The sequence below is a fragment of the Oryza sativa genome, chromosome 12 (assembly GCF_034140825.1).
Source record: "Oryza sativa Japonica Group chromosome 12, ASM3414082v1".
NCBI lineage: Eukaryota > Viridiplantae > Streptophyta > Magnoliopsida > Poales > Poaceae > Oryza > Oryza sativa.
This window is the reverse complement of record NC_089046.1, coordinates 2,578,033-2,605,209: the sequence shown is the minus strand read 5'-3', so window position 1 is coordinate 2,605,209 and position 27,177 is coordinate 2,578,033. Positions and strand designations below refer to the sequence as shown.

The window sequence follows — 27,177 nt, the reverse complement described above, 5'->3', positions numbered from 1 at the left end:
CTAGAAAAATGCTCGTGCGTTGCAACGAGTGAAAAAAATTCTAATGATAATATACTTTTTTCATGCATAATCATGTCAATGACAATGTTTGTATTTTAATGAGCGACTTGTTTCTTTATAAATGGTTTTTTTTTCTTGCGCGATTTTCTCTAATCATTTTCCAGAAATGGCGCATTTCTTTCTAACAGTTTTTTTCTAGCATGTTTTTTTTTCTTTTTTCACTGACGATGAAAACCATATTTTTCTCCCTTTTTTGCTTTTCTTTTCTCGTGTGTTTTTTTGCCTGTTTTTTCTGACAATTATTTTCTCGCGCGTATTTTTTGCTTTTTTTCGAATGTTCTTTTTTACTTTTTTCCAATACAGGAGAATATATGGCGAAATAAAAGCCGTGTAGTAGATGGCAAAAATCGATGGATCCTATCCGACTCAAGCGTCCATCAATTTAGCGTTTTTTGGACAGTACTTTCAGAGTGATTTGTTTTTTAATAGATGGTGTTTTTTTTTCTTGCACGGTTTTTTCAAACCATTTTTTTAAAAATGGCGCGGTTTTTCTGACAGCTTTTTCCTCGCATGTTTTTTTTAAAAAAATTTTTACCGACAATGGAAATAAGTTTTCTCACCCATTTTTTAATTTTTTTTAGGAAGATGGAAAACCTTATTAGCGTGTTTTTTCTTGCGCTTTTTTCTGACTTTTTCTCACACGTTTTTTGAACCATTTTTATTTTCTCATGCATTTTCTATTTTTAAATAGTTAGATTAGATTAGAGATAGAGAATAGATATATACCGGTTAGAAATCGGACTTTGTTTCGCCTTTTTCTTTTTTTTTCTCGCGTGCATTTTTTATTTTATACGAACCAGCTTTTTATTTTTTACGAAGCATTTTTTCGCCACTTTCTTAGGGAATCGGACGAATTTTTTAGATGTTTTTATTTATTTTCGCCTTTATAGGAATAAAACTTTTTTTCCCTTTTTAAAGGAATCGGATCTAGCTTTTTTTTCCACCACTTTTTTTTCCTTTTATAGGAATCAGATTTTTCTTTTCCGTTCGGATCTACGTTTGTTGTTGTTGTTTTTCTTTTTTTTATGCGGCTTTTCTTTTTCTTTTTATGCACCTTTCTGTCTTTTCTCACCCTTTTATTATTTTTTTAACTAAAACGATCTCAAGTATCTTATTGCAAGATTATAGGGACTCAAATGTAAATATAAAAATTATATGGAATCAAATACAAAAGTACAAACCCAAAAATTAAAATCATATAAAAATGGAATGCTCTCGACCTGTAGATTTCGTTTTTGCAAACGGATGTTCAATCCGGCACATCAATTCTTTTCACCAAGATATATGGGATATCACGGTATCTATTGAAAACGAGAGGAGTGGAGAGGGAATAGGATCTAGGGGTCGGACTTTTTTTTTATTTTTCTAGCTATTTTTTTTTGACGATCGAAGAAAACATATCTTTTTTTTAAGTAGTACTGGCAAAACTGCCCGTGCGTTGCAACGGGTGAAAAATTCCAATGATAATATATGTTTTTCATAAATAACCATGTGAATAATAATGTTTGTATTGATTGTTGTAGCTAAGACATATCATAAGGAAAAATAGAACATCTTCCATAAATGGCCCAACCTCGACGATGGCAATCTTACTAATGCTTTGCTTTGCCCAAAAAAGTTGGATTATTCATGTGACAACATGCATATAGGGCTTGTTTAGATTTCAACTTTTTTATTCAAGCCTTCAACTTTTCTGTCACATCGAATTTTCTTACACACAGTTTTTCAACTTTTCCATCATATCGTTCCAATTTTTTTGAACTTTCAATTTTGGCATGGAACTAAACATGGCCATAATCTAAAATACTCTTTCAATCCTATTCTTGCAATAAAAAATATGATGAATCAAAATCCTACACTGCCTCGCATGGTCAAGTCTAAAAAAAAAGCCACCGTGCACTCTTCTCTAAATATCAATTTATAACATATTTACCTTTTAATATTATTTTCATATAATATGTTATAAAGAATAGTAGCTATAGTAGTATGATAATTTATAGGAGAATAGATGAGGAAACAAAAGCCGTGTTGGAGATGGAAAAAATCGATGGATTCTATCAGACCTAAACGTCCATCAATTTGATCTTGTGCTCAGAAAAAAAAAAGGCACAAGCAAGACTTGTCTTAGTTCCAGATGCCAGAACATGGTAGACTATGGACGATACAAATGCTACGAATCATGAAACGAATCAGATGCATTTTTTCTAAATTCGGACATTTTTGCATTGCACAGTGCCGAACCAGTTTTTTTTTTTAATAAACGGTGGTGTTTTTCTAGCTTTTTTTAAAATAAATGGTGGTGTTTTTCTCGCTTTGAGTCACATGGTTATTTCAAAGCTGTTGTTTTATAAATAGTGATGTTTTTCACGTGTAATTATACAGATTTCTCAGAAAAGATGGTTTTTTCCTCGCATTGGGTCAGATGGTTTTATTATCTTTTTTTATAAAGGTGTTTTACTCTAACAATTTGTTCAGAGCGTTTTTATAGGGCTTTTTTTTTCTCGTGCGGTTTATATAAACTTCGACATCTTAAGGTGGATTTTAATATATGATAATTTGAATGCATAAAAAAAGTAATTCGAAAGGGGAAAATTGAATTCGCTTTTAAATTTCCAAATCTACTTTGACGGTATTTATGGAATCAGACATTTTTTTAAACGTTGCACGAGAACTTTTTTTTTCCATTAACCTTTTTCTTGAGGATCGGTTTATACGTACTATTTTTAAGAATCTAAAAATATCGGATAGAAATATTTTTTTCCTTTTTTTAAGAGATGGAAACCCTTTTTTCACACTTTTTTTTAATCGGACAGAAAAAATTCGCGCTTGCTTTTTCTTGGCCACGGACGACAGTATTTTTTTTAAATCGGACGGAAATATTTTTTTCGCACATTTTTCGCCTTTTTTTAGCGCTTGTTTTTTCGGTACAGAAATCTTTCTTTCCTTTTTTTAACGGAAAACGGAAATCCTTTTTTGCACTTTCTTTTTCAATCGGACAGAAAAAGTTTTTCGCATTTTTTTTTAGCACACAGACACGGAAATTTCTCTAATTTTTTAGGTAGTGGAGAGGAGATAGAGATAGAGAGTAGAGATAGGGAAGAGATAGAGATAGAGATTTCTGAAACCTGTTCGGTTTCTACTCCGATCTGATCCGCGTCGATCAGTTGCGCTGCTTTATTTTAGCGGATGATCTGGCGGCACGCGGCACGTACGTACGCCTTCATCGACGCTTAATCGATCTGTTTCCATGGACACTCCGGCGGCCGCCGACTGGTCGGAGCTTCCGGCCGACGTGCTCGGCCTCGTCCTCCTCGAGCTCGAGTTCCCCGACCTGTTCCGCTCCGCCGCCGTCTGCAAGCTCTGGCGCGCCACCGCCCGCGACATACGCCGCCTCGGCCTCTACTCCCGCGCGCAGACGCCCTGCCTCCTCTACACCACCGCCGCCGCCGGCCCGCGCGCCGCCGTGCTCTACAGCCTCGCCGACAAGACGACGTCCTACACGGTCCCCCTCCCGGACCCGCCCATCGCGGAGCGCCACATCGTCGGGTCATCCCACGGCTGGCTCGTCACCGCCGACCACCGCTCCGAGCTCCACCTCCTCAACCCGGCCACAGGCGAGCAGCTCGACCTCCCACCCGTCGCCACCATCGAACACGTAAGGCCACTCTACGACGACGCCGGGAACCTCAACAACTACAAGTTGGTCTACTACGACGGCGGCGGCAACAGTCACCGGAGCAACGACGATGACATGCACACGGTGACGCACCCGCCGGAGACGTTCAGGGAGTTCTTGTATCTCAAAGCCGTCATCTCCTCCGACCCATCGCGCGGCGACGACTACACGGTGATGCTCATCCATCACCCATATCTTCAGCTCTCCTTCGCGAGATCCGGCGACAAGAAGTGGACATGGATCAAGATGGGGAACAATGAGTGTGAGTGGTTCGAAGATTGCATCTACCACGACGGCGTGTTCTACGCCCAGACCGTTCACGGCGCCATCCACGCCATTGATGTCGTCAGTGCTTCTTCCTCCTTCACCCATAGACTGATTCTCAAGCCGACCATGGGTGAATTGGGCACCCTCTACATTGTACGTACCACGGAAGGTGACATCCTGCAGGTCTTGCGAGTCACGGAAGAAGATGAAGGTAGCGAGCATAAGGACGTACGAACAACTGAAATCGGGGTGTACAAGGTTGACTACAAGAAGCAAGATCTTGATGACGTCGATGACATAGGTAACAATGCATTGTTTATTGGCACTAGTTACTCGATGTGCTTGCCAGTGAAGGATTATCCACACTTGATGCCAAATCACATATATTTCGACGATGACTACGGGTACTTGGTTCACCGTAAACATCTTCGTCGGGACGTTGGAGTTTATGATTATACGAATGACACTGCGATCGATGTGGAGTATCCTCAGCCGTGGCTGAATTGGCCACTAGCTCCAGTTTGGATTACTCCAAGTTTTACTAAAACTGCAAAATATAGTTGACTATATAAATGCGTGTAATGTTACCCTTTGTGTACATTTTTTTAAGTAAATTTTACCCTCGAGTGTCGAATCGTTTGAGCGATGGCTGACGATCTATAAAAAAAAATAAATAAAGTAGTAAAAATAATTTATAGGTAAAACTTATTTACGACTTAAAAACCAATTCTACAAAATACACTACTCCCTCCGTTTCATATTATAAGTCGCTTTGACTCTTTTTCTCAAACCTTTTAAGTTTGACCAAATTTATATAAAAATGCAGCAACAATTTTAATTCAAAATAAACATATTTATCAAAATATATTCAATGTTTCATTTAATGAAATTAATTTGATGTTGTAAATATTGTTAATTTTTTTTATAAATTTGATCAAACTTAAAAAAGTTTGAATAAGAAAAAAGTTAAGATGAAAATGAAACAGAGCGAGTATCATATAGAAAATGTAAAATCAACTCTAGAATTAATAAGTTTGAAATTTTAACTTTTGGCTATCGATGATAAGCTAACAAGCACAGAATGATTTGATGAGACTTCAGAGCTGTTCTCCAACCAAGAGCGCTCTGATGATTTTGTCAGTCCATCCATCTACCAGCATGAACATGTGTCCTCCTTCAGGGAATTCATGATACTGGATCCAAGGAAGCCTCTGGGCAATGTACCGTTGCAGCTCAACCAGCACCAACCTGTCTTCATAACCTTGCCAGATGTGTACAGAACCCTCATTTTGAGGAAATGGATTGGTAATATTCATTGGATCAAACTCCCACTTTCCAAAAGCAACAAGCAAATCACGATGTGTTGATTCATAAATGCCTTGCTGCCTAGATTTATTCTGAAAAATCAAGAAGCAATCAGTGATATATATATGTCAACATTCCAAACAATTGCTCTTTAAAAAAACAAATCTAAACCGATAGTGGTATTTATGGTTTGCGATAGTATTATTTTAGGTTAATTTGCATATAACATGTTCCACTTTTCAGTTTATTTTCTCTTCTTGATTTTTTTTTTCATGTACCCAAACTGGACCACATTAGTGTAAATCAAGCGATTTTTTGAAATCTACTATAATAATGCAAAATTCATTCAAAACCATTCTTAAAAACGCATAAGTGGTGGTTCATAAGGGTTAAACAATCTGATTTTACCTCAATGAGAGGCATTGCCATCATCTTCTGAAGAACCTCCAAATCATGCTTGCTGAATATTTCAGGGTGGCGCATGGCTGCCGCAGAAGAAGGGAGCCACTTTTGGGTCATCCACTGGTAGAGCAAAGATGGCATGTTGTGTGCAATCCAGAGTGTCCTCTGCTCTGGCACGATGAGCCTCTTGAAGGCTTGCCTGGATAGCTCAGCTGGGAATGAAGGCCACCAGTAGTTGATAATTGGCACAACCATGGCAGCTCCTGCAAGCCTGCACATAGGTACACAGTATATATAGTGAAGAGTTGCGAATATCAGTTTTTTTGGGTCTGTACGGTGCGACGTTGATCACACTTTTTTGTTAGGACGAGTTTATAAAATCTACTCCCTCCGTCCCAAAATATAAACATTTTTAGCATAGTGACAAATCAAATATTTTTAATTTGACTATTAATAGCAAAATAATAAAAAAGTTCAATAATGTAAAATTGATGTTACTAGATTTATTATTAAACAAAATATTATAATATACAACTCTTTTTATTTAAAATATCTATATTATTGATCAAAGTAGCATCTTGGAGACTATGTCAAGGTCCAAAAGTACTTATTTTTTGGGACGGAGAGAGTAATTAGTAGTATAAGATTTATGAAAGAAATTTTAATCCACACATGTCATTTTTATATTTCTAAATTAAGTAGTAGTATCAAAATTTTTAATGATAGTTATAGTTTCAAAAGTTTAACCGAGAAAATGTCAAGCCACATATGGTTTTTGACCGAGAGCACTACTACCATTTTAGCATTATTACTTATTGCAGTTTCAGTCTTTACCTGTTTGGTATGTACTGAAGGCATCCCCAAATTGAGTATCCTCCCATGGACACTCCCAACACATAGAACTTGTGTCCAAGCTCGAGCTGGTCAGCAAGCTCCTCAATATCCAAAGCCTCACTCTTCACATCCCTCTTAGGATTCGGATCACTTTCCCCATACCCTGCTCTGTCGAAACCAACAATGTAGATTCCCAGTTCATGCACCAGTTCCTGAATTTCGACAGACAAACTAAGCAATCAATTCAGAAAAGCATGAAAAATCTAAAAGAAAACATGGACAAAAAAAGATGACTTTTTTTTCTCAAATCTAACTGTTCGTGATGTTTGCATTTACCTTAGAAACCTGCAAGGGGAAGTCCTTGGTGGAATCAAACGCATGGACACTGATGATCTTGAACTTGGCCTTGTCTTTCTGAACTCCATCTTCTCTGTAAGCAAGATATCTTCCATCTCTGAGCTTGATTCTTGGAGATGTCACAGGAGGTCCACCGGGTGAGCCACACAATTTTTGAGGTGGTGGCCGGAGAATTGCCTGGAATGCCAATCCAAGCAGCACAACCAGGAGAACGATGAGTATCCTTGGAACCATGACCTTCTCCTAGATCCAGTTCTTGATTTCAGCTCAGGTGAGGTGATAGATGGCAATGGAGGAGAAGAAGCAGCAGCAGCAGCTATCTTCCAGAGTTCCAGGTCCCTGTGGCTGTGCAAAGCAGATGCAATATTGGCTGTTGTTTACTCCATTGGTAGTCTGTACCCATCATTGCATGGACCCATTTTGGTCACTTTATTTGCTTCTTTATTTAATTGAGATTCTTTGCTTGAGCCTGTGATCTGTGGCTGTAAGCAACATAAACTGTTGCCTCTACATGGTTGTATCTAGATTGAGATATTTGCTTATATCCTGTAAATGTTTTTTTTTAGTGAATCGGCAAGTTGCTAATTTCAATTGAATAGAATTGAAGTAAATTTCTGTACAGGTGTTGACATGAAAAAGTTGTAAAAGGGTTATCCTTAAACAGCAAAACAAATAGACACTGGCTCTTACTAGCGCCTATGTTTTGACTTCTCTTTAATTTTTGCCAATAAAACTATAGATGAGAGCTCATTGTATTGAAAGATTTTCTCGTTTCTTTCCTTCCAAATCTCCTAGGAGCACATGCGTTTTGGCACATTCTCCATGTTTGTTGTCGCTTCCCACCATTCGTGCACTGTCGTGGTGTACCGACACTCCGTTTGGTCTAGCTTTTCGCACGACAATCCATGTAGCGAGCGATCTCTCTGCAGATGTAATTTGATGTTGTGAATGTTCTGTTTTTAGGCTATGTTTAGATCCCACCCCGAAATTTTGCACCCTGTCACATCGAACGTTTGAACACCTGCATAAAGTATTAAATATAGACTAAAAAAAATAACTAATTGCACAGATTATGACTAATTTGCAAGACAAATCTTTTAAACCTAATTACTACATGATTTGACAGTGTAGTACTACAGTAAATATTTGCTAATGACGGATTAATTAGGCTTAATAAATTCGTCTCGCTGTTTACCTACGGATTCTGTAATTAGTTTTTTTTATTAGTGTCCGAATACCCTATGCAACACCCTATATAATACCCGATGTGACACGTCAAAACTTTACGCCAAACTTTACGCCGCTAGATCTAAATACCCCCTTAAGTTCCATCAATAGAGCGAAAGTTACTTTTAGGTTGTTGAGAACATATCTCCAGTACTGTGAAAATGGAGATGTAGAGGTGATGATGCTCTGGTTGGTAAGGACTGAGAGGAGCTGCTGCCAATGCCACGCAACCACGTTTGCATTCAGGTTTCCTACTTAACTTTATTCCTTTCATAATGTTGTCCACGCGCATAATTTCATACTCTTTTTTTGAAAGTGTTTTTATTCTCTGAGTAGATATTCCCTCTTTTTTACATTTCACCTAAATATTTTTTAAAAAATTGATAAAATAGATTAATATGAAATATATCATTCCACAAACATGCAAGTTTAAATTTAACTTTTATAAGTTATAATAAATATAACTGCGAATGTACATTAACTATTTTAGTTAATAGTTTATTGTTCTCTTATTGCAACTTGTAACTAAATTTGACCTTACATATTTGTGGAGTGATATATTTTCATATTAATCTATGTTGTTAAATGTTTTAAATTTTTTATGACTATTTAGGTGGCATACAATTACAAGAAACAAGTGAATGTCTCTTTAAGGATGAAAATCCATTTTTTAAAATTATTTTCAACTATGTTTTGCAGATAGCTTGAATTTTTTTCTGGTTTATTGATGTTACGAAAATACCATTATCTGGGTGCGTACTGACAGTTTGCGCTGGACAGCATGCCATCAGCTGTCCTGCATTCTTGTGTTTCTCATCCTGTGCTTCATCAAGAACGCCTTGTCATGTCGCATTTCAGTGCAGGTAAGCATAGGCGTGCAATTGGTGTCAGGCATTCAGAACAAGATATCCTCACCAGCAGTCAATACATTTTTTACAAATTACTATTCCCTTTCTTCACTCATGAAGGTTTGGGAGTTGGGACCATGGGCTTGTTCGGTTTGTTAGTTGTTACCGCTTTCATCCATTCTAAATTTCGATATTACCAAATGCTGGCTAAACATATTCATACTAATGCCACTCTACCCAGCTTCAGAATTTTCAGAAGTTTCCTCTCATAAAAACACTTGAAAATTTGGTGAGGGCACAAACCAAATACATACAAAACTGAAATTTAATAATATCAAAGTTTGGCATTACTAAATTTTGATATGGGTAGTTTTGACAGCAAACTGAACCAGACTGATGTTTCCCAAGCGGGTAGAGTGCTTGAAGAACTGAAATGGAAAGATCTCTCATCGATGTCGACAACTTGTCAGGGGCTCATATACGGCCCAAAACTGGGACCTGATTACCTGAACCAGCAACAACCTCTTTCACTTGTGCGAACTGCCAAGTGCTCTGAATTTGAGCAGCAAATCTGTTTGTTCACCTTCTGCAAAGCAAGAAATGCAGGAAATACGGTCACTGGATGTCTAGTTAGATCTTAGATCTGTAACATTTCACACATTTTGTCAATCAAACACTCGAATAAAGAGATAAAGTCATAAAACTTGACCATAGCTAGTGCAGATCGTCAACCAAAAAAACATACTTTTGGATTTGAGTGCAACATGAAACGGCCAATTTTCAGAAAACTAGTACAGACAAAGGAAGTTCAATAACGACTGGAGTTAACTGACTGCTGCCAAAGTTCTGGAGCTGGGTGAACAAGTGAAATGTGCATCAGGATACGGTAATTGAATAATGAAATATTATTCTGGAAGATGAAAAATATCAGCATTTACGGATTGGAGGAACCTATTGAAAATTATCAGCATTTACTGATTGGAGCAACCTATGATATCAGTATCTATTGGCCATTGACCACACCACTGATAAACGGAATTGAAATCAATTTCAAAGAAACAAAAAAGATAGCCAAAATTCACATTGAGTGTAATCTTGTGAGCTGACTCATACTCAATCAAGCAGCGACACATTGATCTAATAGAGATTCTTTGGGGCATGGCTTCCTCTAGAGTCACCCTGTCATGATCTGAATATCTGATTTCCTACCTGCATTGTCCCACAATGATCTTCCCACCAATATGAATTCAGGCAACTTAGTCATAAAAAAGTTAGATCAGGTAGCTTACCATTGTGCATCTTCTGGCTCAGTGGGTGTCTCCTTTTTACCCAATAACAATTTTGACAGCAAACAGAAAACATCACTGTCTGCATGGAAGTGGAAAGTGCTTATGGTGTGTAAGGGTTATACAAACCGATTAGCGAAGCAGAACAATATTGATAAGCAATTTTAATCTTCTGTGACTAGTGGAGAATTACCTGTTACAAAACAGCTGAAGAAATATTCGTCTAAGAAATACAATGATAACTCACAGCTGACCTTGCACGCCTGTCCTGACCACTAGTGACAAGTCAGCACACCAAGCTAAAGGTGCACTGCTAGTCTACATCACAGATAAGTTACCATTAGTTACAGCCAACAGTTATGAGGTTCCACTAAATCAGCTGTGTCAAGCAAATATTATGGCATTAGGAGTAGAAAAATGCTGCCAAGGTGTACTTGACTACAGTATTTTTACTTGCACAAAATGTCAAGCAAATATGATAGCACTAGACCAAAAGAGCACAGTGCAAAAGGCTGTACTTGGCTCCACTACTTATGGCAATATAGAAGTATTTTTAATTCCTCAATCAAGAAGAACCTATGATCTTTTTATCAGTGAAGTGACATCTCAGCACTAGACAGTACCCCCACACGGTGAAGTGGTGGCAGCAGTGCGGCGCTGCACCTCATTCGTTTATTCTGTTCCTTGCTGTGCTGCCATAGCACTCCAAGGAAGAGAGTAAACAGATAATAATGGTATAATCCAGTTGGTATCACAGTTTGAGAAAGAAAAATTCCAACAGCATTTCAACTCCATAGCTTGCTTTTTGTTAACAGAAAAAGAAGAAGCTACGTGAGACTTACCCAGACAAACAAGGCTGCTAACGACAAACATTTGGGGGTTGATAGGCTTCCACGCAGACAGTGTAGAGTGCATCTGCCTCATAGATAACAAAAGAAGGTCATTGAAAACAGTAGGATAAGAATCTCAGCAAGCCAAGCCTTTATGTTTCCGTAGTGTAACATCAAATCTAGCAATCAAGAATGAATTTGTATTTTACTCCTTCCGTCCCAAAAAGAATCAACTTAGTATAACCTATCCTAGGACAATGAATCTGGACAAGTGTTTGTCCAGATTCATTGATTCTTGTTGGGACAGAGGGAGTAGGTGAACGGCATCACTCCAGAAGGATTATAGTCCCTTTCCTTTTCTTTTTTTTTCTCATTTTATCCACAATTGCATACCTCCTAAAAGTGGGAAATTTTATCTACATGTTTCTTTTCGGTAAGGTATTTGTGGCTATTTGCAGCTCCATCCCCAAAACCCATCTGTCAATTTATTGCCAAAAAACTAAAAAATAAATTTGTATAATAGCTCATCTGTTTTTCTTTAGAAAAGTATAGAAATTACATGACAATTTGATAGTGTGCAAAAATTCTGCAGACTGCATTGTCATGCAGGCCTTACATATAGGGTCATGAGCCCCTTTTCCCACCACTATAACATAAATTCAGCAACATAATCTTCAGAGATCTCCTTGCCTGAAGTGTCTTATGTTTCATAAAGAAATAACATAGGTAGTGATCTATGATACTCCCTCTGTTTTTCTTTAATGATAATTTAGAATGATTGCAATCTATCCTAGTAAGATTTAGATTATGCTACAATAAAAAAAGGGTAATTGGATTTGTCATGTAAAATGGTATTAATAGGACTGATAATTAAAAACCTGTCATATCAATATATTACTAACATATAGTGAGATAAATTAATGGTCAAGTTTGTGTCCAGAGTTGATATCCAAAATAACAAGAAAAATAAAATTACTTTAAAAACATTTAATTTCAATCAAATAAAAAAGTAAGTGTTTTCTTAATCTTCAGGACATGCATATAAAATTATAAATAATCAAAAGAAGGCCTGGAATAGAGGAATATGTATAAATAAGATCAAACAAATATGCACATTCATACATATCTTATGATTCTGGTGGAAAATTCTATCATATATCCCTACAAGTCTACAACTTGAAAGAAGACAGCATGCTTCTTGCCACTATAAATAGAGGCTCATCACTCTACAATGCCCAATAAGCAACCAAGGGCACATTGAAGTGCACTAGGTTTTGTCATTTACAACTAGCCAGAGCACTAATTTCGGAAAATATAATTACCTGTCCCTCCAAGGCTCCAACCATGTCTAGGTCTGTGGAGCCTCTTGTTGTTGGGCGGGTGATCGGAGAAGTTATTGATTCATTCAACCCATGTACGAAGATGATAGTAACCTACAATTCAAACAAGCTTGTCTTTAATGGCCATGAGTTCTACCCATCAGCAGTTGTATCTAAACCAAGAGTCGAGGTCCAAGGGGGTGATATGCGTTCTTTCTTCACATTGGTACGGACTGGTCTAACTCTATCCTGGGAGTTCCATAGTTAGCTTTCAGTGCATTTCATACTCTCCCCCCCCCCCCCCTATTAACCATAACTCGGAATGCTTCAGGTTATGACAGACCCAGATGTGCCAGGACCAAGTGATCCATATCTAAGGGAACACCTACATTGGTAACCTTCAACACTTCTTATCCAAAATCTATACATTTGTGTCCAATTGGTGATTATTGATTCACTATAAAATTTATGTTTCTGATGGAGATGGCACTAGTAGTCTAATACCACATATTTTTCTTGTTTTCATACAAAACATCATATTTCTAATAAGAAAAATATTTCTTCCAAAAAACAATATATTTCTGAACAGATAATGACCATGGTGTGGCCAAATCATTAAATTTTACCCTTAATATTTATGCAGGATTGTAACTGATATACCTGGAACAACGGATGCCTCTTTTGGTAGGTCCTCTCCCTAACCTGCATTAGATCATTCCATGCTTGCATGTATTTGTTCTTAATATGCATCTTTCTGGCATTTGAATTGCAGGACGGGAAATCATAAGCTATGAGAGCCCAAAGCCCAGCATTGGTATCCACAGGTTCGTTTTTGTGCTCTTCAAGCAGAAGCGTAGGCAGGCTGTAGTTGTGCCATCCTCTAGGGATCATTTCAATACACGCCAGTTTGCTGAGGAGAACGAACTTGGCCTTCCTGTCGCTGCTGTCTACTTCAATGCTCAGAGAGAGACTGCTGCCAGGAGACGCTAAAAAATTCCAGCTGTCATTATCCCCGCTGTGATAAATAAAAACCATCCAATAGTTTCTCCTGTCGTCTACATTATCTGCCACATCACTAGATTGTGGATCAAGGCTTCATCATTACGTCATTTGCCTCAAGAAAATCTACAATAAACCAAATGCATTTGACAGATTGTATCAGTGTCAGATTGTTTCCCGTATCAAAAATTAAGTAATGGATTGTTTTTGTAAGAAGATTGAGAGTCATGATAAATACCAGTGCATTCACATGCAAATATTAGCAATCTATAACTGATACAGGGGCTAGCTGGCAAAAAAAGCTTTATCCACCAAATGCACTTTCTGGCTCCACAAGATGTGCACTTTTGTTGACACGCGATCTGCTGGACATGAAGTTTGTTAGATCTTGTTGTGTCACCTTGTAGAAGGACAAACAAAGACCCTCCTGACCCTCCTAACTGTATTGCACCAGCGCCGCTAGCCTGCTACCACATTCCTAAAAACATGACATAAAAGGGATGTACCCATTGTATCCAGAGGAACACCCATATGAAATTGTCGGTGATCCAGAGGAACATCCAAACGGCCGGCAATAATCCATTCTGTAGCATGTACACATTCTTGCAAAAAATCTGACTATCAGGCTATGAGCTCTCCTCCACTATTTCCCCTTTTCCCATTGAATCACAACATTTCCCTCTAAGAACTTGATTCTAGATGAATATCATTTCATAAATCTCAACCTCCCTAGAAATCGGATTGGATTCGGATCTAATCCCAATTTACACAAACAAGTGTACCCCCATTGCTAATCAGGCTGTACCCCATTAGCACAACATGATGAGAAATTTGAAGCATACTCGTGTAATCTGCTGGAAATCCCAAATCTCCTGCGCAGAAACAGTCGGACCAGCAGCAGAGTAGCAGAGAGCGCAGGTGCAGCAAACAGAATGATGCGGTAACAATGAACTGTAAAATCAGATGGGGATGGGTTGGCCGAGGCCGAGGCCGAGAGAATCCTCACCCGCTTCACCTGGCTCGCCGTGGAAGTCGTCCCGGGCCGGCGGAGACGATCACCGTGTGGTCATCTACAGGGGATATCCCGCCGCCGCGGGCGGCGGCGTGCTCGCCGAGGAGAGGGGCCGTGGCCGCGACGGCGAGGTGGCCGTACACCGTACTTATTCAACAAGCGGAGCGTATGTCTACCAGTAGTAGGCTTGGGCCGCACATTGTAAAAGTAAATTTGCAATTGAGGCCTCATTTGGTTCGGCCCTCAAATGTATATGGGCCAAAATTTCGGCCTATACAGAGAAGGCCTAAGTGGGCTTCTTTTGTGGGCATCCGATTCAACTGGCCACATATGGACCAGTCAACCACCGCACATTCTCTTCTCTTGACCTGAATGGTCAATCACGCTCTAAACTGGCGGTTACCACAAAAAGATACTAACTTAAATTAAGTTTAATTTTAAATTTACATTTAGAATAATTTTGTACAATTGCCGGGCAAAGCTTGAAGTAACAGACATAAATTTTGTCCAGTAAAATCACAAATGCCCTTAATTCCAAACAACTGAAAATTTTGCACAATTTGATAAGATTGGTACCATATCTAAGCTGGGATGGATTCTAATAGCTCGAGTGGAAGTACACCTGTTTATTGCATGTCAACTAAATGGCTACGAAAAATTTTCAAAAAAATTGGTAAGATAGATCAATATGTAATATATCACTCCACAAACATGCAAGTTAAAATTCAATTTCTACAAGTTGTAACAAAAATAACAAATTTAACTGTAAATATACATATAGTAATTTGAGTTTTGTTTGTTATTTTTGTTACAATCTGTAGAAGTTGAATTTTAAATTGTATGTTTGTGGATTGATACATTACATATTGATCTATCTTATTCATATTTTTTTAATTTTTTTTATAACCATTTAGATGACATGCAATAAACGGGTGGACATCCACTCGAGCTGTTAAAATAGTTTCCCTATCTAAGCTAGCTAGTACAAAATTTCAATCCCAGAAACTCAATCTGTACATCGGCTATATATACACGTCAAATTTCATCTCTCTTTCTTGCCCCTTTGAATCAGTAGAACATATTCGTTCATCAGTATCGCTGAAAATTTGCCAAGCTTTGGAATCTTGAGAAGGAGAACCTCGCAGAGTTATTGCTGTTGTGGCGGCCAATACGCGTCCTGCCACCGCCGCCGGACGTGAAGAAGAACCTCCTCCACCTCCAGCTAGCGTCGTCGTCGTCGTCGTCGCCGCACCCACCGCCGCCGTGGTAGCGGCGGCCAACGGGATACGACGAGACGACGACGAAGCTGCTGCTCGCCGTCACCGGCACCGCCCTGCTGACCGAGCTCACCGGCAGCAGGCAGTTGGCTAGGAGCGCGTCACCGCCGTCTTCTTCGTCGTCGTCGTCGGCGGCGGCGGCTGCGGCGGCGACAGCGACGCAACAGCTGCTCGTCACGAGGCGCTTGGTGTAGTACTCTTCGCCGTCACGGTGGTCGATGAGGGCGATGTCGAGCTCGAACAGCTCGTCGTCTTCGTCTTCGTCATCGTCGTCAGTCACGATCATCCCAATATTCTTGTCGTCCTCGCCGCCGGCGTTGAGCTGCTGCCGCTCTCCGGCGGTGACGGCGGCGGCCGTGGTGATTTCATGGTGGGTCGTTGCGGCGTTTGCTTCTACGGCTGCCATTGCGAAATGTGAAATGGTAATCTTGGTGGTGCGATTTCGATCGGTTGGGTACGTGCAATGCAGTGCAGTGCAGTGTAGGTGTATATATGCTTTGCGGTTTGCACGCGTATAGACGTGGTAGAGAGAGTCGGGGACTTGATGGTGGTTGGGTTGATATGTCTGTCTCGATGTCTTCTTTTTCTTTTTCTTCTTTTTTTGTTAGATTTTGTTGGTGCAGATTGTTGGGAAATGACGTAGGGGACATGGTAGGTTGCCCAGTAGGCTGCCTACTTAGTAAACGTGATACTATCTTTTATCAATTCAGAGTTTCAGACCTTTCAGAAAAACAAATTCAGAGTTTCAGACCATCTAATAAGTCGTATTACTAGTAGAAACAGCACAGTTAGCTGGAAATTTCGCAGCTCATTGGAAATTTGTTTAGATCTATTATTTAATTACAAAGGAAAAACAGAGACCACCACGACTCACTTTGAAATACTACCTCCGTTTCAGGTTATAAGACTTTCTAGCATTGTCCACATTCATATAGATATTAATAAATCTAGACACATTAATATCTATGTAAATATGGGCAATTCTAGGAAGTCTTATAATATAAAACGGAGGAAGTAGTAGAGATTGTCCGTTAAGTAGAAGGATTATGTAGGATCAAAACACAAGAACTAAGACAACCAGAGGGGGGGTGAATGGTTGGTATACCTAAAAACCGAAAACTTTTAGCGGAAATAAAAGTTACCCTCGAAATCGACGGAAGTCGGTCTGACCGAGATTGATCGTCAGTCTGACCGTGTGGATGCCGCCGGTCTGACCGCCGATGTCACCTGCCGCGCCTGTCGCCGCCGCCGGTCTGATCGCCCGTATGCCGCCGGTCTGACCGCCGGTATATCGCCGGTTGGACTGCCGAAACTCGGTGAAACACAAATCGAAGAACTCTTAAAGTGGATGACGACTTTATTGATTATCTCTGTATTTACAAAGTGCACCAACAGCACTCCTTACAAAAATTTCGACTAAACTCGAAACCCTAACTCAAAACTCAACTCAATTGCTCTCAAAAGCGATACCGGGAAGCCTCACGCTCCCCCTCTATTTATACATGAGGTAGGCAGCCTACAGCCACGAACCAAACTCATACTAGGAGTCTTAAACACCTTAGAAAACCCTCTAGTACAAGACACAAACTTTACATAACCAATCGTACCAAATTTGGACTCCTTCCAAATTCGACTCCGCATCCCATACGCACACAATACCTCCATTGTATGCCATATGGAATCTCCACCAACCACGTGCATCAACTCTAGCCTAAGTATCTCGCATGATCTCTGACCACCACGGACGTCGTCTTATCCCCAAGCCGACTCCCGGTCCATCACCGTAAATACTCTCCCGAGGCATCGAGTCACCTACACATGAAATAAACAAAGTAACCATATTCTGAGACCAAGCTATCTCCAACTTGACTCATTAGTAGCAAACAACAGTATTACATACGTATAGTATCCATCTAGAAGCCATAATCATAAAATAATCACAGATATCCAAATAAACAACCCGAAACCGAAACCGACATAGCGTCGGCCGGTCAGACCGCGGGCTGGCCAGTCCGACCGCTTGATCACCGCCGGTCTGACCGGCATACACAGCCCGGTCTGACCGGTCACATAAAATAACGAACCTACGATTCACCTGTAAATCCAATCATCTCCAAAACCACTTCGTAAATAAATTCCAAATAACAAAACCAATAATCTCCAATGCCCAATTGTTCATCACAGAATAATAATCAAAAACACATTTGATTTTACAATCTCCCCCTTGATGAACACATTGGCAAATCCATCAAAAATGTTTTGGTGTTTGGAAAAATAAAAACAAAATTGGTAAAAAGCACACTTCGTACAAAAGTACACATCGTGCTCGAAAATCCAGAAGAAAACTTCTCCCCCTTTTTAAAAGAAAGAAATTCCCTCATGAACCCAAAAAAAAACATGCTCTTCTCAACAACTCGTCAAAAATTCACCTTGCTTCTCCAAAAATCCAAAAATTTTCACATTACTTCTCCTCCTTTTGACAATGATTTCATCAAGCATAGGAATTATGTTTATTAATATTCAAGGGCTTAGCATACATATATATCAAGTCATGTGTTGCAATAAAAAGAAGATAAATCCATCTATAATATAACAAGCATGCATTAAAGTATAACCATGAACCAAAGATTTTACAATTAAGCTTGAATCAACAATCAAAATTCATGATTTCATACGATTTATAATGCAACATCTTAACAAGCACATAGGTTGAAGAATAAACACTAAACTCATACACCTATTGCATTTATCACTCTTTCTCAAATAACCTTTAGCACAAAATAACCAAGAGAATTTTTTTTAACTTTTCTTTTTCTTGAGCCTTTTTGCTCATATTTTTCTCTTTTATTCCAGGTACGTCCCTGTCGTCAAGACTGTTTCTAGAGATTCGGCACCCATTATTTTTCTCACATCGAATACATCCCTGTCGTCAAGACTGTTTCCAAGGATTCGGTATTCATTTTTTTCATATTTTTATTCTCTTTTTCACAATGAGCAATTAAAGCTATTTGAGGAATAACAAGTCAATAAAGCATATATATATAGAGCATTTACAAATCAAACCATATGCTAGCATCAACATTGCATATTTACTTAATTCAAGTATAGAATTTAAGTGTCATGCATCATCTCCCTTAAAAGTAAAATCTAAATCTCATGAAAAGATTAGAATACAGACAAGCTATGCTAGAGACAAATAAACCTTCATAGTATTGCTAGCATGCACAAGAAAATACCATATGTATAAACAAAGCTCTCTTTTCTCAATTTTTCATTGTCATATTATTACTTGATAAAACCATGAGGTACAAACTCCCCCTCAAACCATGCCAAAAGGATGAATTATGCCCAATTCACCACAAAGAAAAGCAAAACGATTAGAATCCAAAGGTTTAGTGAAAATATCAGCAATTTGCAACTTTGTGTCTAAAAACTGCAATTCAACATCTCCCTTCTCAACATGATCCCTCAAAAAGTGAAAATGAATATCAATGTGCTTTGTGCGTGAAAGTTGAACATGATTCTTAGCAATATTGATAACACTAGTATTATCACAAAAGAGAGGTACTTTATCAAAAGTAAGACCATAATCTTTCAAAGTAGATAAAAGCCAAAGAATCTGAGAACAACAACTAGCAGCAGCAACATATTCAGATTCAGCAGTTGATTGGGCAACACTAGATTGTTTCCTAGAAGACCATGCAATCAATGATGTACCAAGAAAATGACATGTTCCACTAGTACTTTTCCTATCAATTCTACAACCCCCAAAATCAGCATCAGAATATCCACTTAAGCATATAGAACATGAAGTGGAATACCAAATTCCAAACTCAAGTGTATGATTCAAATACCACATTATTCGCTTGACTGCTTGACGATGTGAAGCACGAGGAGAAGCTTGAAAGCGTGCACACAAACACACAACAAATTGTATGTCTGGCCTAGAAGCAGTTAGATACAACAAAGATCCAATCATACTTCTATATTCCTGTTGATCAACAGCTTCTCCATCTTCATCAGGATCCAACACAGCTGTAGAACCAATTGGTGTTGAAATTGGCTTGTAATTCTCCATCTTGAACCGTCTCAAAATATCCTTCGTATACTTCGTTTGATGCACAAAAATACCTTGAGGTGTTTGCTTAATTTGCAATCCCAAAAAGTACAATAACTCACCCATCATGCTCATCTCAAATTCCCTGTGCATAGTCTCAACAAAATCTACAACCAAAGCGTGAGTCGAACAACCAAAGATGATATCATCCACATAAATCTGAACGAAAAGTTGATTATCAGCATGCTTAAGAACAAAAAGCGTTTTGTCAACCTTTCCCATTGAAAAACCTTTCGCAAGCAAAAAGTTCTTAAGCCTATCATACCATGCCCTAGGAGCTTGTTTCAAACCATACAAAGCTTTAGATAATTTATAAACATGGTTGGGAAAATCAGGATTTTCAAAACCTGGTGGTTGTTTGACATAAACTTCCTCCTATATAAAACCATTTAGAAAAGAACTTTTCACATCCATTTGATACAATTTAAAACCTTTTGAAGCAGCAAAAGCCAACAAAAGTCTAATTGTCTCAATTCTAGCAAAAGGAGCAAAAGTTTCATCAAAATCCAAACCCTCAACTTGAGTAAAACCTTGAGCAACAAGTCTAGCTTTATTTCTCACAATCAAACCATCCTCATTTTGTTTATTTTTGAAAACCCACTTAGTTCCAATAATATTATGTCCAGAAGGTGGTTCAACTAAAGTCCAAACTTTGTTTCTCTCAAAATTTTCAAGTTCTTCATGCATGGCATTAACCCACAATTCATCAGTTAATGCATGTGACACATCTTTGGGTTCAAAAAAAGCAACAAATACAGAATTTGCACAAACATCATGAGTCGTTACCTTAGACCTTGTAGTCCGCTCACCTATATTACCAATGATTTGTTCCGGCGGATGTCGTCGTTAAATGTGCAAAGGAGCAGTGACTTCTGAAGTTGATCCATGTTCTGTATCAGTACTGGTCGAAGTTGTAATCTCTAGAGGACCATCTCAAACAGCATCAACAGAACCCTCAGCCGACGACCCTGGCCGGTCTGACCGCACCTCCTATGCCGGTCTAACCGGAGGTGTGCCGGCGGTCTGACCGGCCTGGCGCCCGGTCTAACCGGCCGAGCCGACCTTGTCGTTGTCGTTGTCGTTGCTCTCGTCTTCAAAAATACAATCATCCTCCCCCTGAACCTGTGACAGTGTACCTGCAATATCGGGTCTAGTACCTGGACTAGCCTCATCAAAAGAAACTTTGCAAGTCTCAACAATTTTGTTAGTCTCCAAAATAAGTACATGATAGCCACGAGTATGTGCGGGGTAACCAAGAAACAATCCATCGGTAGAATGTGCCTCAAACTTATCCAAATTTCCAGATTTCAAGACAAAGCACTTGCAACCAAAAACACGCAAATGTGAAACTTTGGGTTGATGTCCAAATCGAAGTTCATAAGAAGTTTTTCCAAGTTTTGATCTCAAGAAAACTCGATTTGAAATATAACAAGCAGTGTTAATCGCCTCAGCCCAAAATTTTCTAGGAGTTTTATATTCATCCAACATCGTTCTAGCCATCTCAACCAAAACACGATTTTTCCTTTCAACAACACCGTTCTGTTGAGGAACACGAGGAGAAGAAAATTCATGTTCAAGACCTCTTTCGTTGCAAAATTGTTCAAAAGAAGCATTTTTAAACTCACCACCATTATCACTTCGAATTCTTTTCAAAGAACCAGGAAATTCAAGATCCAATCGAAGAAACAAACCACGAAAGTGTTGAAAAGCTTCGTCCTTAGTTGCCATAAAGAAAATCCAAGAATATCGAGAAAAATCATCAATAATAATCAACATATACCACTTTCCTCCAACGGATTGCACTCTAGCTGGACCAACAATGTCCATATGTAATAGTTGTCCCGGTGCATCCATCATCACAGAAACAATAGGAGTATGTGAAGAAGCAACCATCTTAGCATGACGACACGGTTTACAAACCAAATCAAGATCTTTCTTAAGTTTAGGCAAACCAGGAACAAGATCCAAACCACTTAACCTAGTGAGATGATCAAAACCAACATGTCCATGTCTACGATGCCAAAACATCACATATTTATCAAACTTAGCAACCAAACATGTTATCACAGGTGAAACAGGATTTTCAAAATCAGCTTTAAACACTCTTCCATAGCGAGAAATATTCAACACAGAATCACCACAAGAATCAAAAACTTTACTTCCAGTTTTCTTAAAGTGAACCTCAAAATTTTCATCAACAATTTGTGAAACCGAAAGCAAATTGTACTTTAAGTCCTCAACCAAAGCTACATTCTTCAATTCAAATTTTTTATTTACCTTAACCAAACCTGTAGCGAGAACGACACTTGTAGAAGCATCACCAAAGATAATCGATTCAGTCTTGGATGCCTTCTTGAGTGAGGAGAACCAATTTTTATCACCGGTCATGTGCCGCGAACAACCGGAATCCACTATCCACACGTTCTCCTTCCTTGCCACCAAAGCCTACACATAAGCAGAAGTCGAAGCCTCAGTACTGGGGTTAGATGATAATAAAAATTTAGGAATCCAGTACTGAGACACACGATCAGAAGATCCAATAGGCATATAACCACATGCAAAATCAATTTTAGAATTTTCAGAAAAATTCCTCTGAGGCCGGTTTGACCGACTCCCGGTCAGACCGGCCACTGTACCGCCGGTCTGACTGGTGCCTGGTCTGACCGACGCTCAGTAGCCGGTCTGACCGGTCGCTGGTCTGACTGCGGGACCCACTGCGGTCTGACTGGTTTCCTCGAAGGAAAATCCGATTTTTGCCACCTTGATTTTGCAAAAGCAATCTCTCTCTCCTTTTTCTGTTTATGAGCTAATATGAAACAAAAACCAACAATATGTCCATCTTTCCCACAAAAAGAACAAGTATATTTTTCATGATGATTAGACACATTGGTAGCATTAGAAGATTTAGCAACACAAGCAACAACAGGAGATTTGGCATGCACAACATTGGATTTTGAAGAAGATGCACCCATAGTAGACATGATACCAGCAGATTTAAACACAATTTTATTAGTATCAGGTTTAACAAAAATCTCACCACTTCTAGCATCAACACCTAACACAATAGGAGGATGTCTAGAATTATGAGCATAAGGATTAAAACCTAAACCACGGTTATGTGTGCTAACCTTTGATTGATCCAAAATCATGTTGAAGTTCTTTTTACCATCAGAAAATCTTAACAAGGAATTTTTCAAATAAGAAACCTCCTTTTCCAAATTAGCACAATTTTCACAATCTACCATAACACATTTGCTTTTACGACATTTAGGGCAAGAAAGCACTTCATTGTTTTTCACAACATCTTCCATGAACTCAACACGACCTAAAACATCTTTCAATTTCAACTTATTCAAATTACATGTTGAGCAATCCAAAACATCATGAGGTTGTTTTAACTTTTTAGCAGAAATCATGTTAAACATCAAACTAACATGAAAAGCAATTTGATATTTTTGCAACAACTTTTTAGTTAAAAACAACTCATCCAAAGTGCGTGTGTGCAAAGCAAAACTGCAAGCAAGAGAAGATCTATTTTTCAAATCATGTGCAGCATTAACATCTCTAATTTTTGAAATCTCATTCATTAAAACCTCACAATTTGAGCAATAATCATCATTAGGAATAAGAGATTTTAATCTAGCAATTTCAGATTTAAGAGATTCAATGATAAATTCCTGTTTTCTATACATCTTCTCACACTTCTTTTTTTTCACTCAAAATATTAATAGCTTCTTCAAAAGCACTTACCTCATTATCTTCATACTCTGTGTCAGATTCACCACGTGCCATGAAGCAAACATCGGAGATGTTCTTTCCCTTATCATCATCTCCACTTCCACCATCTACATCACTTAGTGGCTCAAAGGCGGCACAAACTTGTTGAAAAGCCTTCCTAAGATTCTCCAGCATCCTCCCTTGGGATGAACCCTTCGGCTTGTTGTTGTTGGTCTTCTCACCATCTTTGTCTTATCTTTTGCCTCTCCCAAGCTTAGGACAATGCGAACGAAGATGATCAATTGAACCACATTCAAAGCAACGATTTGGACCACCTCTTTTCCTGTTCCTGGCATTATTCATAGCTCAAGCAACTCTGTTAGCAACCAAAGCCAAATCCTCCTCCTCGATCTGTTCGAGTTGATCATCGGATGTGGCATTAAAAACAGCAAGAAAAGAAGGCTTAGATGAAGAAGCATCAATATCCAAAGAAGAAGAATACGAAGAAATCAAAGCACTTGACTTAGAATCAACTTATCGAGAAAGAACATTCATCTCATGTGTTTTCAATTTTGTGTAAAGTGAATCCAAAGTCAAAGTAGTCATAGACTCCTGAATAGACGTAACTTTCATCTCCCAAATAGACATGTCAAGACCATTCAAAAAGTGACAAGAAATCTCAGATTGTGGATAATTAGTATCATAAGAAGAATCAATAGATCTAAGATCACTCAAAATTTTATTAAACCTAGAGAGATATCATCCAAAGCTTCTCCAGGTTTCATCTCAAATTTAATGTACTCCTTTTTGAAAATATCACGACGAAGTTCTTTAATGTTATTTGTTCCTTGATGAAAGTTACTCAAAGCATTCCAAATTTTATGAGCAGTTCGAAAGTGCGCAACACGATCATAATCAGAACGAGAAATAGCACTCAAAAGAATGTTGCGTGCTTTGCAATTTTGTTCAAAAGCAGTTTTTTCAGCCGCAGTATTAATAGCTTCAGGAATCACATAAGGATGAGAAACTTTTCTCTAAATATCATAATCTTCAGCCATAATATAAGATTGCATCCTACTACACCAATGAGAAAAATCCGTTCCATCGAAAACATGAGGCTTAGTTGAAAACCTAGCGGGAGTAGCCATGGCAAAAACTCTAGATCGATAAAAATCCAAAGAAGAAAACAAGGCTCTGATACCACTTGTAGGATCGAAAAACAAGAACTAAGCCAACCAAAGGGGGGGTGAATGGTTGGTATACCCAAAAAACCGAAAACTTTTAGCGGAAATAAAAGTTACCCTCGAAATCGACAAAAGTCGGTCTGACCGAGATTGATCTAACGGTTTGACCGTGTGGATGTCGCCGGTCTGACCGGTATAGATCACCCGGTCTGACCGCCGATGTCACCTGCCGCGCCTATCGCGGCCGCCGGTCTGACCGCCCGTATGCCTCCGGTCTGACCGCCGCTTGCTGTCGGTCTGACCGCCGGTATATCACCGGTTGGACTGCCGAAACTCGGTGAAACACAAATCGAAGAACTCTTAAAGTGGATGACGACTTTATTGATTATCTCTGTATTTACAAAGTGCACCAACAGCACTCCTTACAAAAATTTCGACTAAACTCGAAACCCTAACTCAAAACTAAACTCAATTGCTCTCAAAAGCGATACCGGGAAGCCTCACGCTCCCCCTCTATTTATACATGAGGTAGGCAGCCTACAACCACGAACCAAACTCATACTAGGAGTCCTAAACACCTTAGAAAACCCTCTAGTACAAGACACAAACTTTACATAACCAATCGTACCAAATTTGGACTCCTTCCAAATTCGACTCCGCATCCCATACGCACACAATACCTCCATCGTATGCCATATGGAATCTCCACCAACCACGTGCATCAACTCTAGCCTAAGTATCTCGCATGATCTCTGACCACCACAGACGTCGTCTTATCCCCAAGCCGACTCCCGGTCCATCACCGCAAATACTCTCCCGAGGCATCGAGTCACCTACACATGAAATAAACAAAGAAACCATATTCCGAGACCAAGCTATCTCCAACTTGACTCATTAGTAGCAAACAACAGTATTATATATGTATAGTATCCATCTAGAAGCCATAATCATGAATTAATCACAGATATCCAAATAAACAACCCGAAACCGAAACCGACACAGCGTCGGCCGGTTAGATCGCGGGCTGGCCGGTCTGACCGCTCGATCACCGCCGGTCTGACCGGCATACACAGCCCGGTCTGACCGGTCACATAAAATAACGAACCTACGATTCACCTGTAAATCCAATCATCTCCAAAACCACTTCATAAATAAATTCCAAATAACAAAACCAATAATCTCCAATGCCCAATTGTTTATCACAGAATAATAATCAAAAACACCTTTAATTTTACAGATTATACAATAAAATGTTTTGTAGAAACATCATTGACCAATATAGAAATGGTGGGTTCGCTCAAGAAATAGAAATTATTTGTATATTGAACAGGATTCTGTGTGTGTGTATGTATGTATGTATATATATATATATATATATATATATATATATATATATATATATATATATATATATATATATATATATATATATATATATATATATATATATATATATATATATATATATATATATATATATATATATACTCCCTCCGTTTCGAAATGTTTGACACCGTTGACTTTTATATATATATATATATATATATATATATATATATATATATATATATATATATATATATATATATATATATATATATATATATATATATATATATATATATATATATATATATATATATATATATACTCCCTCCGTTTCGAAATGTTTGACACCGTTGACTTTTTAGCACATATTTGACCGTTCTTCTTATTTAAAAACTTTTGTGAGATATGTAGGGCCTGTTCACTGTGCTGCCATTTTCAACCTTACCAAATTTTGGTAAAGTTGCCAAAAAAAAAGTGGCTATATTTAGTTTGCTACCAAATTTTGGTAACTATATAAGAAATCAGGTCAAAGTGAACAGGCCCTTTATATAGAGCTAGCTAGATTGTACTCCCTCCGTTTCGAAATGTTTCGACGCCGTTGACTTAAAATCATTCCGATTATTTTCTCGTAAGCTGCGGCATATTTTTTTTTATAGGAGTAGAATGCATGGTTGGCTCTAGGTTATAAAGGCTCTAATCGATTTGAGCAAGAATTATCAGCCGTAGAAAAAAAGAAAAATTATTTGCGAATAAAGCTTTTTATATTAGATGTGTTATTTACCTATTTACTTATGGTTTCAACGTTAAAAATTTAAGACTGAAAAATACGCGCTGAAAAAAAAAGCATAAAATTGACTCCAAAACACTTTTTAATTTTAAATTTTGTCCACGGCACATTCGTAATCGATTATGTGATCTGGTCGACGGGACGGGGATGGACCAGCCGTCCGAGAGCTCATAAGTCCATCCTCAATCACGGGAAATCGGTATAGTCGTTTACTCTGATTTGGAAACATCATTGGTATGAACAAACTTTTATCACACATACTTCATCCCATTTTGACTTATGGATTTTTATATCCAACGTCTTATTTGATTTTTTTTTATAATTAATATTTTTTTATTATAAGA

The 27,177-nt window shown here is 38.5% G+C and overlaps 4 protein-coding genes and 1 long non-coding RNA gene across 7 annotated transcripts; 2 read left to right on the top strand and 3 right to left on the bottom strand.

The window, feature by feature from the left end:
• The first annotated feature begins 3,180 nt into the window (after positions 1-3,180).
• Positions 3,181-7,164, top strand: LOC4351522 (putative F-box protein At2g33190). 2 transcript variants are annotated; one of them, XR_010738633.1, is made up of 4 exons: positions 3,181-4,304; positions 5,184-5,308; positions 5,782-5,991; positions 6,886-7,164. XR_010738633.1 is itself a non-coding variant. In XM_066306560.1 (1 exon), the coding sequence occupies exon 1, from the start codon at positions 3,308-3,310 to the stop codon at positions 4,565-4,567; it is 1,260 nt and encodes a 419-aa protein (XP_066162657.1). In that variant the 5' UTR covers positions 3,181-3,307; the 3' UTR covers positions 4,568-4,617. The 2 variants fall into 2 exon arrangements, 1 of the variants encoding a protein (XP_066162657.1); XM_066306560.1 differs by lacking the exons at positions 5,184-5,308; positions 5,782-5,991; positions 6,886-7,164 and having other exon boundaries at positions 3,181-4,617.
• Positions 4,979-7,135, bottom strand: LOC4351521 (uncharacterized). Of its 2 annotated transcripts, none has more exons than XM_015763252.3 (4): positions 6,881-7,135; positions 6,545-6,756; positions 5,717-5,981; positions 4,979-5,400 (listed from the first exon to the last, which is right to left on the bottom strand). In XM_015763252.3, exons 1-4 carry the CDS (start codon positions 7,133-7,135, stop codon positions 5,101-5,103), a joined length of 1,032 nt encoding a protein of 343 aa, XP_015618738.1. In that variant the 3' UTR covers positions 4,979-5,100. The 2 variants fall into 2 exon arrangements, with proteins under 2 accessions (XP_015618738.1, XP_025877769.1); XM_026021984.2 differs by having other exon boundaries at positions 6,545-6,775; positions 6,881-7,014.
• Positions 7,165-9,225: 2,061 nt separating the features above from the next.
• Positions 9,226-14,542, bottom strand: LOC4351519 (uncharacterized). The gene is made up of 8 exons (XR_010738632.1): positions 14,417-14,542; positions 13,649-13,772; positions 13,072-13,536; positions 12,415-12,525; positions 11,105-11,181; positions 10,456-10,580; positions 10,266-10,344; positions 9,226-9,562 (listed from the first exon to the last, which is right to left on the bottom strand). It is a non-coding gene; the product is annotated as an uncharacterized lncRNA (long non-coding RNA).
• On the top strand, positions 12,437-13,455 carry LOC4351520 (CEN-like protein 2). Its single transcript, XM_015763036.3, has 4 exons — positions 12,437-12,637; positions 12,743-12,804; positions 13,055-13,095; positions 13,184-13,455. Exons 1-4 carry the CDS (start codon positions 12,437-12,439, stop codon positions 13,399-13,401), a joined length of 522 nt encoding a protein of 173 aa, XP_015618522.1. The 3' UTR covers positions 13,402-13,455.
• A 731-nt stretch (positions 14,543-15,273) lies between the features above and the next one.
• LOC107276805 (uncharacterized) lies at positions 15,274-16,194 on the bottom strand. Its single transcript, XM_015764104.3, has one exon. The coding sequence runs from the start codon at positions 16,103-16,105 to the stop codon at positions 15,512-15,514; it is 594 nt and encodes a 197-aa protein (XP_015619590.1). The 5' UTR covers positions 16,106-16,194; the 3' UTR covers positions 15,274-15,511.
• Positions 16,195-27,177: the final 10,983 nt, after the last annotated feature.

Excerpts from the sequence above, each read along its gene's own strand:
- LOC4351522 (XM_066306560.1), top strand. The coding sequence starts at position 3,308 with ATGGACACTCCGGCGGCCGCCGACTGGTCGGAGCTTCCGGCCGACGTG.
- LOC4351521 (XM_015763252.3), bottom strand. The coding sequence starts at position 7,135 with ATGGTTCCAAGGATACTCATCGTTCTCCTGGTTGTGCTGCTTGGATTG. Across the intron at positions 5,982-6,544 it reads CTTCAGTACATACCAAACAG|GCTTGCAGGAGCTGCCATGG; the intron begins GTAAAGACTGAA and ends ACCTATGTGCAG. Across the intron at positions 5,401-5,716 it reads TGGCAATGCCTCTCATTGAG|AATAAATCTAGGCAGCAAGG; the intron begins GTAAAATCAGAT and ends TTGATTTTTCAG.
- LOC4351520 (XM_015763036.3), top strand. The coding sequence starts at position 12,437 with ATGTCTAGGTCTGTGGAGCCTCTTGTTGTTGGGCGGGTGATCGGAGAA. Across the intron at positions 12,805-13,054 it reads CTAAGGGAACACCTACATTG|GATTGTAACTGATATACCTG; the intron begins GTAACCTTCAAC and ends ATATTTATGCAG. Across the intron at positions 13,096-13,183 it reads AACAACGGATGCCTCTTTTG|GACGGGAAATCATAAGCTAT; the intron begins GTAGGTCCTCTC and ends TTTGAATTGCAG.
- LOC107276805 (XM_015764104.3), bottom strand. The coding sequence starts at position 16,105 with ATGGCAGCCGTAGAAGCAAACGCCGCAACGACCCACCATGAAATCACC.